The 14,063-nt window shown below is 33.8% G+C and overlaps 2 protein-coding genes across 2 annotated transcripts in view; both read right to left on the bottom strand.

Moving 5' to 3' along the window:
* The window catches only part of LOC150098607 (kelch-like protein 2), a 34,795-nt gene that overhangs the window by 15,721 nt on the left and 5,011 nt on the right, over positions 1 to 14,063 (bottom strand). The window lies entirely within an intron of this gene.
* Positions 3,893 to 4,456, bottom strand: LOC150098608 (zinc finger BED domain-containing protein 5-like). The gene has a single exon (XM_090405284.1). The coding sequence runs from the start codon at positions 4,454 to 4,456 to the stop codon at positions 3,893 to 3,895; it is 564 nt and encodes a 187-aa protein (XP_090261410.1).

Genomic DNA, 14,063 nt, shown 5'->3' with positions numbered 1-14,063 from the left:
GCTGATGGTTATATTTTATTAACCAAGAATTCTGTTTTTTTAATTCTTTCAGGTAATTCATTCCAACTACAAGATGATTTTGTCAATGCATATCTTACAATAATTCCATCAGAAATACAAATTTCTTTAGGAAATAAATTTGAAGGTCTTATTCAAAAGAAATTGAATATCAGTTATACCAATTTTTTTTAAATAACGAAACCTGTGGTGCGATCATAATTTAAAGAAACACACGTATTAACCACAGTGAAAATTATTTAATTGTAAATATTTCATCCTAAGTATCTTAGGACATCATCAGTACAGTATTTAAACAATAATAGGAATAACATACAGTTAGGGCACATGATTACAATAGAATCTCATGAAACGTGCATAACGTACTAAAGTAGTACAAAAAAAATTATAATAATAATTATTTACACAGTTTTGTATGACAATTTCCCATACGCCCTAATCATGCACCCTAACTGTATGTTATCCCTATTATTGTTTAAATACTGTACTGATGATGTCCTAAGATACTTAGGATGAAATATTTACAATTAAATAATTTACACTGTGGTTAATACGTCTGCTTCTTTAAATTAGTTATATCAATGATGACCGAAAATTCGTATTTTTCACCCACTGTAGATTTTTCATATTCGTTTTCCTTAATTCTTCTTCGTAAATTACTTCATTTGGCACCACAAATAAATAGTTCTTTATTATTATTATTTCATTGATTATTAGCTCTGATCGTATATTTTATGTTAACTCTCTGTCACAAAATTCTGAACAATTAGAACTTTTCACAAAGAAACTTTCAAAGAATTTTGTGGCTCACCCATCATTTTTACTTTACTGGACACAAAACACCACAACTCAATAGAAAAGCTGCAGTGCATGAACAATTGCCTTAAGTCCAAAGTCATTCGACTCGTTTATTTTTTCTTATAGTACTATTTAAGGAAAAATAAAAGAAAAATTACCCTACCCTATTAAGGACCAAAAAACAAGATTGTATTTTTCTCTTTATTTATTTTCTATATGCTAGATTCAGTCAATAATAGTTCACTGAAATAAAATGTGTAAATTAAAATTAATAAATTGGGTGTTGTTGATATGTTATACAAATTTAAGTAAGACCATTTTTTTGCTTCTTGTGAAATTTCATGTCACAAACTAACCAGAGACTTTTTTTGAAAATCCACTCAGTGTATTAAATGCCTTATTTGTTCATGAAAGCCCTCAAATATTTCAAGACACTATGTCAACTGTTGGGAGCAAAAAGAATCGGGTATTAAATTAATATCCAGAATTTTAGTGGCGAATATTTCACCTGAAAAGTGTCGATTTTGTTATTATATCTGTAGATACCTCACAGATTAGACAAAACAGTCGTACTTAAAGTACGACTGTTAAAATTTGGTCATTTTACAGAGAGACATTAGATATTTTAAACCAACACGTTACTAAAACTCTATAAAAGATTGCTGTAGGAAAAAGGTATTGTATTGTGCAGATAAAATCATGTGACTTGAGTGGGAGTTGAAACTTATTTCACAACATTACCACCCATACATTCTAGTGTTGGGGGAATTAAAAACATAGACCAAAGCATATAACCGAATTGTAGTTTTGTGAATAAAGTACAAGTGAACTGAAAAGTGACAATTTTGTTTCTACATCTGTAAATACCTTCACCAGAATAGAAAAAACAATTGTAACAAATGCTTACAACATGACTGGTAGAATTTGGTTATTTACAGTGAGACAACTGATATTTTAACTCATCAAGTTACTAAACTCTTAAAAAGTTTGTTGTAGAAAATAAAAAGATATCGTAGAATGCAGATAACAAGTGAATCAACATGAACATATCAAATAATTCTCACCATTGGAAGAGAAAAATCAAGGATCATTAACGAACTTAATAGCCAGATCCGTTCTTCATTTAAATGATACCAAATGATGAAAAGAATCAGCTAACGCCTATGTTGTTCCCATATAGGAAGTAGTTTGTAGTTTGTATTTAATATATAGAGATATAATATTAATTATATATAATATTATTACTATATTAATATATGAGATATAGATATAGATGTAATTACATCGATATCTCCTCAAGAGATTCTTATTAAAAATAAAAACACCTTGCAGTAACTTCTATAGGTAAAGTTGATAAGGCTCTGAATTACTAAAACCTTGGTATTTAAGGTCTAGCTACTCACTTAGGAGACCTCAAAAAAGGTTGGAACCGTTCTGGGTAGTGACCCCATCCCTAATGTATTGCAGTATACATCTTTTAGTGAGATGTGCATTACATTATGGGAAAATACTAAGAATAGTGGTCAGAACTTTACCCGCCTTTACAATGAGTTGCCCTGGTGTTGTACCATCTTTAGACTTGAACTATGTTTCAGGCGCAAACTTAATTGTTTGCATACTTGGGATTAGGAGTTAAATAACCAAGCTTATAAAATTACTTGGTAACCCTAATATACAGTATCCCCAAGTTAAAAAATTAATTACATATATATATATACATACACACACACACATATTAAACAGTTATACAGTTAAGAATAAATATTCTTAAATATTGTGCCCTTTCTCCCTAATAACTATTCTTAAATATTTTGTTCTCCCTAATAACTATTCTATTAATTGTTAGAATAGTTAAGAGGAACAAGAGAATATGTAAATAGTTTGACTCTAAATATTAGTTGGATATAACTATTATCCCTAAATCTTAAATATGGTGCCCTTTCTCCCTAACTATCCTATCCCACTTTTGTAACATTTAATATTCCATCTGCAGAGCCTGTAGTAAGAAAGAATATTAATAACTTTATACAGAATAAAAATTTTCAGAAAGCTAAATATATTATAGAAATGATAAATAACATATAAACTATTTCTTATTTTTAAAAATATTTCTTAACTTTTTTAAAAAGATATTTTTGAAAAATATCTTTTTTTCTTTTTTTCAAATATTTCTTATACACCTGTATGTTTTTTTTCCAAACGAACATCACTAAGCGAGCGCGTCTGCATGAAGTAATGGATATCGTAACTGAGTTTGAGGATACAGGCGTCCAGAAGGAATTATTATTATTATTTGGCACATCGGAATAATCAACTGCATCATTGAACGCATTAATTTTATCGTTAAAAAGTATACAAGGAAAACAATATACTGAATTTTTGCATTTAGAATAGAATAACCACTTTCTGTGTATCTTTTCGTTATTACTTAATGGTTTACAGTAATAATCTGCTGAAAATGATCTTTTTTTTTTTCATCTTTTGAAAAATCAATATCATATATTTGTTTTGGTCTAACATCTATTAGAATCATTTTGAGATTATCTGTTATTATTAAGATAAGAGAGTTTTCCATTGTTATGCTTGTATTGCACATGCTTTTGTCACCTGTAAAAGTTGAATTTTCTAAGCACTGTTTTTAGCAGCTATAGAATCTTGAATTAAATGTATGGCAGAAGAAGAAAAATCTTCAAAATTTTCTGGAGGAACTGAAAATTTGTCTGTACATGAAGATGTGGATTCAAAATAAATGGAAATAGGAGTCGTAAATTTTTTTACATTTTCTTCTTTCTTCGTTTTCTATATTCTCCTCCATAAAATCTTTTTCTTCCATCTGACATATCTAAAATTAAGGGTTATTAATATTATATTTGTTAATTTTTACGATGCAGGATATACCAAGAAATTATTATTATTACTCTTAATGATTATACTGTATTGTATAATCCAAATTAGATATTAGATATATAAAATAAATAATTGATATTTGTTTCTTATGGCACTATCGATGTTTCCTCCCGGGTGCAGTGCACCCTCGGGTTGACGTGGCCCTGGGTCTATGAACACAACTTAGTTTTTAAGAATCAAAATTTGAAGGGAAGTATTTCTGAAACTGTGTCTCCAGGCACTTCAGATGATTAATTATAACTCTTACAATTAAATCTTTGGGAAGGACGTAATTTTCACTTATAAAATCATCTGTAGCTCTGAATATTTCTATAGAACCATTCTCCATCCTATTCTTCCATATGTTAACTTTTTTTGTAAAATCTTCAATTTTATCTTTTAACATAAATATGTTACATTCTTTTCCTTGAAGTGAGATATTTAAATCATTGATGTTTTCGAAAATATCTGAAAAATACCACAGTTTTGAAAGCCATAAGCAATTATGAAAACAATTATCAAAATTGGAGTTCTGTTCAGTCAAAAATATAACAAATTCATCTTTCGATTTTAATAATCTGTTTAAACTTCGCCGTCTTGAGAGCCACCTTAACTCTGCATGTGGTAATAAGCTTTTGTAATAGGAGTCTATTACAAAATTACATTGCCTTCCGATGGTCATGAAGTGAGTAAAATTGATATGTTCATTGACACAAGCTTTAACTTTTGCTACAAATCCAACATTATTGCCCATCATTGCCCCCAGCACTGTCGGTACAGACTCCAACGCAATTTGTGCACTGTAAAACTTGATTTATGAAAAATTCATCAACTTTAAGATATATATCTTTCCTCCCTTCTAAAGGCTGACAAAACAATAATTCCTTCTGTATGCTTCCATAACAATTGCAGGGGTATGTTTAAGAGTATTTCTCCTGAACGTTTAAAACCCACCACTTTGGCCATACTTCTTGCTCGAGGTTACAGCGGGACAAACGTTCATAGTCAAAAGGCTTTTGCATGGCTCAAATGGCTAGAACAACATATCCATACAACATGCACGTTCTGAGGGGGGGGAGAGGTGAGGTCCTCATTGGATCATATTTTATCGATGGGAAAAGTGGAAATTTTAGATATATATTCTGCGCTTGTTTCCACCATGGTTGTCAAAAATGCTGGAGACCAACTACTTTTCAAACATACGAAATGCAAACATGGTCACCCTCTTTGAGGAAACAAAGAATCGCGAATGCTATTTTCGTACAAAAGACTTCGACATGATCTCAGTTTGGTAATGCCAGCTAAATACTGAAATTTCTGAAAACATCGCCATGGAAAACTTCATTGCCGCTCTTAGATTACCAGATCCTATTTAGTCTCATACCTTGCAGTAACCTTGGTATTTCATTATCCATGGATAATGAAATACCAAGTATTTCCTATGGGACATCCTAAAGTTATTCGTGATAACTTCGACTGTAGTCCTGGAGTACTCTTTGATATTTGCCATGCCAAAATGGAAGCAGTTGATGAACTCTTTTTACCAGTTTTGCCCAATCACTGTGAATGAAAAATTAATATTCCTCTTCTTTAGTGCATATGTTTCAGAATTGGCACCCCATTGTTCTCATGCAGACCATTTGTTTACAGTAGTTTGGTGTATTCCAGAACTCGATCTTACCAGAGCTTGCAGTTATAAAAAATCTTAAAAATTTACGAGGTTGGTGTGGCATTTTTCTAAAAAAAAATGAAGGTGAAGAAAACTTCTTTACTCACTATATTAATACATTTCCGAAGCTAAACCAGGAATCATCTGGATAGCCTGAAGGTAAAAACCAACAAGCTTATCTGGATGAGTTCTTGGTAAAGGACGGTATTATATTAGATACTGAACACAAGAGTAATAACTGCAGAAAGTGTTCACTTGATAAGCTTTGTTTGAATCCCCTATTGCAAAGGCTTGGAATGGGAATCCTGAGAAATCAAACCGAAATGGTTTCCTGTTATGAAGAAATCATACAACTATACACACAGGGGAGTAAGATTGTGACCAAGAGCAAAAGTATTCCTCTAAATTCTCTCATGGTCACAGATATTAATCTGGAATCTATAACAGCAGTTGTAAAGGGTCAGTCACAAAACATTCATATTGCTGTTCCAGTTTCTGTTCAAAGGGACAAATGGAGCTGTCAACACAAAACAACCTCCATAACAAAAAGAATTGGATACACTTTCGCGAAGAGCATTACGTCAACTGACAATGCACTTTTCCCTATTGGTATTTTAAAAGATAATTCCTCACATTCATAAGCAAGAGGTGCCATCTAGGGGAAAGAAAATTAAACAACATTCTACCTGATAGTTAAATATATCCATGGTTGTTACTCTGATAATAATCTGCAGTACCTCCCTTCTTTTATACAATATACAAATGACTGCTATTGATTACCCCATAAGCAAGAGGTGCCATCTAGGGCAATGGTTCCGAAACGTTTTCGTCCCACCGCCCGCTCAACCCCATAAACGCATCGTCAGTGCCCTCACCTCGTTCCTTAACTGAGCCCACCCTACATTCAGAAAAGCCATTCACACAACCCACAAGGAACGGTAATAACATTTTTAAAACAAATTATTAATTTACAATTAACATTTATTTTAAATCCAAAAAAAAAAACACATTTAACTTTAATAGCAACTTTACATTAAAATCTAATAAAACATTCTATTACAATGCTATTCAATAGCAGCTAATGACTTGAATGTTCAGAAAATCCTTAATGGTGGATGGGCTTCATGGAGCGATACCAGTTCTCTTATGTCTGGTTTAATATCACTTAGCAGGAGTCTTAAATATCCACGTCGAGTTATCTGGAGTCTATTTCTTTAGTTTCGAAAGAAGTTGAATGATCACACTATAACCATGTTCCACCAAATATGATGTTGGAAATGCAACGAGGAATATCTTAACCACTCTCCGGAGTTAAGGATCTCTTTCAGCAGCGATCTCTTTCTGCAAACAAAACTCTTGATAATTTTTCTTAAATTTTGGCTTCACCTCAAAGTCATTTTTAGCTCAATTAGTTCCTCCTCTATCTCTCTCACTGCCGCAGTATCGGAAAATGTATTTTCCATGATATTGATCCAAAAACCTCTACAATGTTATCAAAAAATATCATAAAACCGTCTCAAACATTTGCCTCTTGACAGCCAGCGAACTTCTGTATGGAGGCAGCACACGTACAAAATGTTCATTATTTTCATCACAGAGCTCTTGAAAAAGTCTATCATCGAGAGCATGACTTTAATGTTATTCACTGCAATAATGACTGTGTGTACTATTTTGTGCAGGCTATCGCTGAGGTTTTTTGCAACCAGATGTTGGCGATGTAAACCCAGTGAATGGTAAATATATTTGGTACTGTTTTTTTCAAGTAGGCGACAAACCCACTGTAGCGACCTATCATTGATGGTTCTCCATCACTTGCACAAGAAAGTGTGTTAGTAAGTGGGATTTCCTTATCTTTGAAGAACTACTCAACAACATGAAATACTGCCTTCCCTTTAGTGTATGTATCTAGTTGCTTTGCCAATAACATTTGAACCAAACTTTCTTCCTATACAAAGCGCACATAAGATAAAAGCAAAGATTCATTGCCAAGTAAAGTTGATTCGTCCAGTTGTAATGCAAAGTCTGTTGTCGTTAATATGCAGCGTAATGTTTCTTAAACGGTAGCAGCCATTTCATCTACTCGCCTTTGCACAGAATTCTTGCTGAGAGGAATCGTCTTAATTATGTCGTATGGTGACTTATGTAAAACAGTACTCAGAACCTCACTAACAGCTGGCAGGATGAGTTCCTCACCAATCGTACGTGGTTTTCCAGACTTTGCGATCAACGATGAAATGTTGCACGATGCACGCAAACCATCGGTGTTTTGTTGTGAAGCATTGCAAAACATGATTGTAATTGTTGGTCGCTTTCGAAATATTTATCGGAGAGGTTGAAAGAAAGTTAAATTCTTATTTAACTTGTCAATATGTACCTTGTTCAAATGTTCGATTATTCTGGAAAGGCTTCATGGCCTCATTAGAGAAGACCTATTCTCATGTTAGGCACATTGACAGCTGCTGGTTTGTTGGTGCTGTTATGCATCCATATTTTAGGTATTCAATGCTAAACTGTCTTTATTTATTCTTTCACGTATCTGCATCTGCCATATCTATTCTGGAACATGCAGAAATAAGCGTACATACATATTTGAAAACAATTTCTGTAAATAATAATCTTTATTTTTATATCCTCACAATATAGCATAACCTATAATTTGCCAAGCTGTATTACATAGATAAACGCTTCACATTTTTGTTCAGTAAACAAGAATATGGGAAAATAGATTATAATACACTCAAGACTATTAATATAATGTACATAAGGACAACTACAGAAATTACCAAAAAGAAAAAAATCGAAAATTGTCTTGGAAACAACAACAACGAAATGTTGTTGTTTCCAGGACATTATTAACAAGAATAACAACAACAACAACAATAATAATAATAATAATAATAATCAAACAGCAGCAATTAATTATAGCACATCCCAGCATTTTTCACACACCTTCAGCGCCCCCCCCCCTGCTGCCACCTAACCTCTTAAGCCCCTAGCAAATCGTACCGCCCAACATGGGGCGGTAACACCCACTTTGGGAACACCTAATCTAGGGGGTAGAAAACTAAATATCATTCTATCTGATAGGTAAAAAAATCCATGGTTGTTTCCCACATAATAATATGCAGTCTCACCCTTCACTTGCACAATGTACAATGTACACATGATTGTTATTTTTTTACTCTGTATGCAACAGGTGATATCTTGGGGAAAGATAACTAATTTTCATTCCACTTCATAGGTAAACAAAATCCATGGTTGTTTTTCTGACAATAATCTGCAGTGCCACCCTTGTTTTGTACAATATACACACCCTGTTATTGTTTACCACATAAGCAAGAGGTGGCGTCTAACGGGTGCAAAACTAAACGTCATTCTACCTGATAGGTAAAATAAAATCCATGGTTGTCCCACACAATAATCTTCACTCTCACAATTTTCTTGCATAATATACACATGATTGTTATTGTTTAACCTAAAACAAGAAGTGCCATCTAGGGGGCAGAAAACTAAACATCATTCTACATCAGAGGTTAAAAAAAATCCATGGTTGTTTCCTGCACAATAATCTGCAGTGTCACCCTTCACTTGCATAATATACATATGATTGTTATTGTTTACTCTATAAGGAAGAGGTGCTGTCTAGGTGAAAGGAAACTAAAAACAAAGTCATTGTGAACTAATCTAATCACATCTTAACAAACCCCGAGATTTCTATTCTCAAAAAAGGATTCAATTTGGCCTTAAAACCCTCTACTATTATAAAAATGGACTTTATCTGCAACTTACAGAAAGCTTTCTCATTATTTTCAAAAACAATAGCCAATGACCTACGATTAAAAAGCAGCTTAATCCTCTCCGTTCCTTCTAGATATTCTCACACCACCCCTAGCACCATGAAAAGAAAAGTACTACTGAAATTAAAGAACAACAAAGTAATCATTATACTGAGAGCAGGCAAGGGCAACAATACTCTCATCTTAAATACTAAGGAATATGAAGAAAACATCAATAATCTATTATCAGACACATCTGTCTATGATGTTCTTAACACACATCCTACTCACAAAAACCATCTTGATACCAATGAACGTGATTGACTAACTGGCCTGTGGACTTAATCAAAAAACTAAAATCTATGCATCCGTTAACTCCAACTCTATATGTTGTTCCCAAAATCCATAAAGAAGGTACACCACTACGTCCAATAGTAGACGGTATCCATTCCCCTACTTACAAACTATCAAAATATCTATAGCCAAAATGTTACAAGAACACATTCACAACAGGGATTCTTATATCAAGAACTCCCAACATTTCTTGGAGAAATTAAAAAACACCCGTATCTCTGAAGATAATATTATGGCTAGCCTGGATGTCACATCTCTATTCACAAATATTGCAGTTTCAGAAGTCATCGACATCTTAGAAAACTTGTTATCACCAAACATCACCAAGTTGTTAAAGCATTGTTTAACTTCGAATTATTTTACATGGCAAAAAACCTACTACAAACAACTTATGGATTATCCATGGGTAGCCCTTTCTCTCTTTCTTGTGCCGACCTATTCTTAGAAAATTTGGAGACTCAAATTTTATCCCAAATTACCCCTAAACCAACCATGGTTTAGGTATGTTGACGACATCTTCATTATTTGGAATCACAAAAAAGAAGAACTAATAGATCATCTAAACAAAATGAATTGCTTCCACAACACTATCAAGTTCACATTGGAACTAGAAAAAGATAATAATCTTCCATTCCTAGACGTCCTTATTAAGAAACAAACTGACAATAGCATCAACCTATCGGTATATAGAAAACCTACTAACACTGGACGCTACCTCCATTTCGATTCGTCTCATCACATATCCCAGAAACTCAGCATTATCCATATGCTTAAAAAAGAGCTGAACAGTGTGCCACAGACCCTGGTAACTTACAAGAAGTATTAATGAAAATATCCAGAGATCTATCCCTAAATGGCTACCCTACAAGAATCATGAACAAGATTCTCTTTAATGACATACGACAAAGACAACGGGATGAAACCCAATACATCAGCTCTATAACAATTCCATTTGTTAGTACCATATCTAAAAAATTAGCTCTTCTTCTAAAACCATATAATATCAGAGTAACCTTCAAACCTATTGAGACCATTCAAAAGTTTTTAAGATCTCCGAAAGATAGCCATCCTTTCTACAAATACTCTGGAGTTGTTTACAGCATACCCTGTTGATGCAGCATCAATTACATTGAACAGACTTCTAGAAGTTTTGAAACAAGAAAGAAAGAACACATCGGCTATGTAAGGAATAACACACAGGATATGTGAGGCCTTTCTTCCCACTTTGCCTCTACCAACCATAATATTGAATGGGATATGAGCCATATGCCCTACATAGAAGAGAACTACCATTCCAGAACATTCAAAGAAGCTGCTACAGTCGCTCGTTCAACAGGTAACTTAAATAAGAATCAAGGGCTTAATCCTACCAAATATATGGAAAACTCTAATCAGATCGTTTAACCAAAAAGAAATGAACTTTCATGAAAATTACAATAGATATCTCAACAAATAAAACGTTGTACTTGCGACACGCGTATTGTATCACGCACAGTGATAACTTTATATAATTTTTAGAATTGGCGGTTAGTTTCCTAGTTTTTGTTACTTTCCATAGCTTACCAGTGTGTCCCTGAAAAGCTGACAGATATTAGTCAATGAAGCATGTCGGATATTAAACAATTATTTTCTTGACTAACATACAGAATTAAATCTTTAATTTATTGAAACTAAATATCATTCTATTCGATAGGTAAAAAAATTCCATGATTGTTTCTTTGAAAATCATCCGCAGTACTCCCTTCTTTTGTGCAAAATACACAGAACTTTTATTATGTACTCTTTAAGCAAGTGGTTTTTAATCATCCTGATTATTATCCATTACGAAAGCAAGCATTTAGTCAGTCAGTCAGCATTGAAATTCGTTCTGACAGTGGCGAATTATTTCACTTTTTTGGTGGGAAGACAATAGTTAACTTACACTTCTGCCAAGTGAAGGCTCGAGCATTTGCATGAGCACCAATACGGCATGGGTAGGGATGAGATAGCATTTTCAGAAGTGCCTTCTCCTTTTTAAGTCCACTTTTAAAACTCGCATCTCCATTTGTCAGTCGTCAAGCCTTAAAAGCCAGCCTGCAACTGATAGGAGATGTACTGGAAAGGGTACCTACAAGTCGCACCTTTATGAACAGAGCATCAGAAGCTGGGAAAACCATTGCTGAAAAAGTTCAGAGACGATTTCTTTAGAGAGGTCAAGGAAGCAAGAAGAAGACAAATAATAAAAATCACAAGCAAGATGGCATCTTTTGCTGAGGATATGATATCAGAGTTAGATCTTTCTTCACACCCTCATGTCAACTTACATGGGTGAATTCTTGGGTGAATACATGCTGACATCATGCATCAAGACAGTTACTTGATCAGCAAACTTTCTGTTTATGTTGGTTTGGTTCGCAGTTTTTCCGAATTCTGTTTACTCACTACAAGTGCAGATGCTAAGGCTAACGTGAAAATTGCTTTTTGTCCAAAAAGTCAAAATAACCCCAAAGATACAACTGGCTCACCTGTCTGTATTAGACAAATCAAACAGTGTATCCCATCATTCGAGTGCAAGTGTCTTATTTTTCGATTCCCGAGAACATGTCAGATACCACACGAGACAACTTGTATCTACGCGAAATGCCGTCTGAATTAATTATTGAATCATCGCTAGTAATGGATTTAAGGGGCTTTCAACAGAAATCCATTTCATTTTCATCATTTCAATCTGAACTATCTACACCATTTTTGTACGTGTGCCTTCTGATAATTATATTGCCAGATATAATATTTTTATATTTTATTTGTTTATATAGATGGCACTTCTTGCTTATGGGGTAAACAATAACAATCATGTGTTAATTGTACATGAGAAGGGTGAGACTGCAGATAATTTTGTGGGAAACAACCGTGGATTTTTTTTACCTATCAGGTGGAATTATGTTTAATTTTCTTGCTTATGGGGTAAACAGTGGCAGTCAAGTGTATATTATACGAAATAAAGGCGACACTGCAAATTAGTTTATGGTAAACAACCGTTGATTTTTTTTACCTATCAGGTGTGAATGATGTTTAGTTTTCTGTCCCCTAGATGGCACCTCTTGCTTATGGGGTAAATAATAACAGTCATGCGTATATTGTTCAAGAGAAGTCGCTGAAGTTGTGCTGTAAAATACTGAAATGTACATTAATTAATTGCTGTTGTTTGATAATTATTGTTGTTGTTGTTGTTGTTTCTAAGACATTTTCGTTGTTTTCCATATTGTTGTTTTCCAAGACATGTACTGTTTTTTCCAAGACTTTTTCGATTTTTTTGTTGGTAATTTCTGAAGTGGTCCTTTTGTACATTAATAGTATTGAGTGTATTATAATGTATTTTCCCATATTCTTGTTTACTGAACAAAAATGTGAAGCTTTTTACTATTAAATATTGGCAAATTATAGGTTACGCTATATTGTGAGGATATAAAAATAAAGATGATTATTTACAAAAATTGTTTTAAAATATGTATGTACGTTTATTTCTGCATGTTCCAGAATAGATATGGCAGATGCAGATACGTCAAAGAAGAAATGAAGACAGTACAGCATTAAATACCTAAAATATGGATGCATAACAGCACCAACAAACCAGCAGCTGCCAATGTGCCTATTATGTCAAAGGGTCTTCTCTAATGAGGCCACGAAGACTTTCAGAATAATCGAACATTTGAAGAAGGTACATCCTGACAAGGCAAATAAGAATTCCACTTTCTTTCAACCTCTCCGATAAATATTTGGAAGCGACCAACAATTTCAATCATGTTTTGCAATGCTTCACAACAAAACACCGATGGTTTGCGTGCATCGTGCAACATTTCATCGTTGATCGCAAAGTCTGGAAAACCACGTACGATTGGTGAGGAACTCATCCTGCCAGCTGTTAGTGAGGTTCTGAGTACTGTTTTACATAAGTCACCATACGACATAATTAAGACGATTCCTCTAAGCAAGAATTCTGTGCAAAGGCGAGTAGATGAAATGGCTGCTACCGTTGAAGAAACATTATGCTGCATATTAACGACAACAGACTTTGCATTACAACTGGACGAATCAACTTTACTTGGCAATGAATCTTTGCTTTTATCTTATTTGCGCTTTGTATAGAAAGAAAGTTTGGTTCAAATGTTATTGGCAAAGCAACTAGATACATACACTAAAGGGAAGGCAGTATTTCATGTTGTTGAGCAGTTCTTCAAAGATAAGGAAATCCCACTTACTAACATACTTTCTTGTGCAAGTGATGGAGCATCATCAATGACAGGTCGCTACAGTGGGTTTGTCGCCTACTTGAAAAAAGCAGTACTAAATATATTTACCATTCACTGTGTTTACATTCATCGCCAACATATTTACATTCATCGCCAACATCAGTTTCCAAAAAAACCTCAGAGACCGCTTGCACAACTTACCTGCAGTGAATAACATTAAAGCCCATGCTCTCAGTGATAGCTTTTTCGAGAGCTCTATGATGAAAATGAATATTTTGAACATTTGCTGCTCCATATTGAAGTTCGTTGGCTGTCAAGAGGTAACTGTTTGAG

Source organism: Typopeltis vanoorti, chromosome 15, assembly GCF_054136105.1.
Source record: "Typopeltis vanoorti isolate ZY-2024b chromosome 15, IOZ_Tvanoo_1.0, whole genome shotgun sequence".
Lineage (NCBI taxonomy): Eukaryota > Metazoa > Arthropoda > Arachnida > Uropygi > Thelyphonidae > Typopeltis > Typopeltis vanoorti.
Note: the sequence above shows the minus strand (reverse complement) of the source record. Positions and strands in the feature narration are given on the sequence as shown.

Coding starts and splice junctions, on each gene's coding strand:
- LOC150098608 (XM_090405284.1), bottom strand. CDS start 4,456: ATGGGCAATAATGTTGGATTTGTAGCAAAAGTTAAAGCTTGTGTCAAT.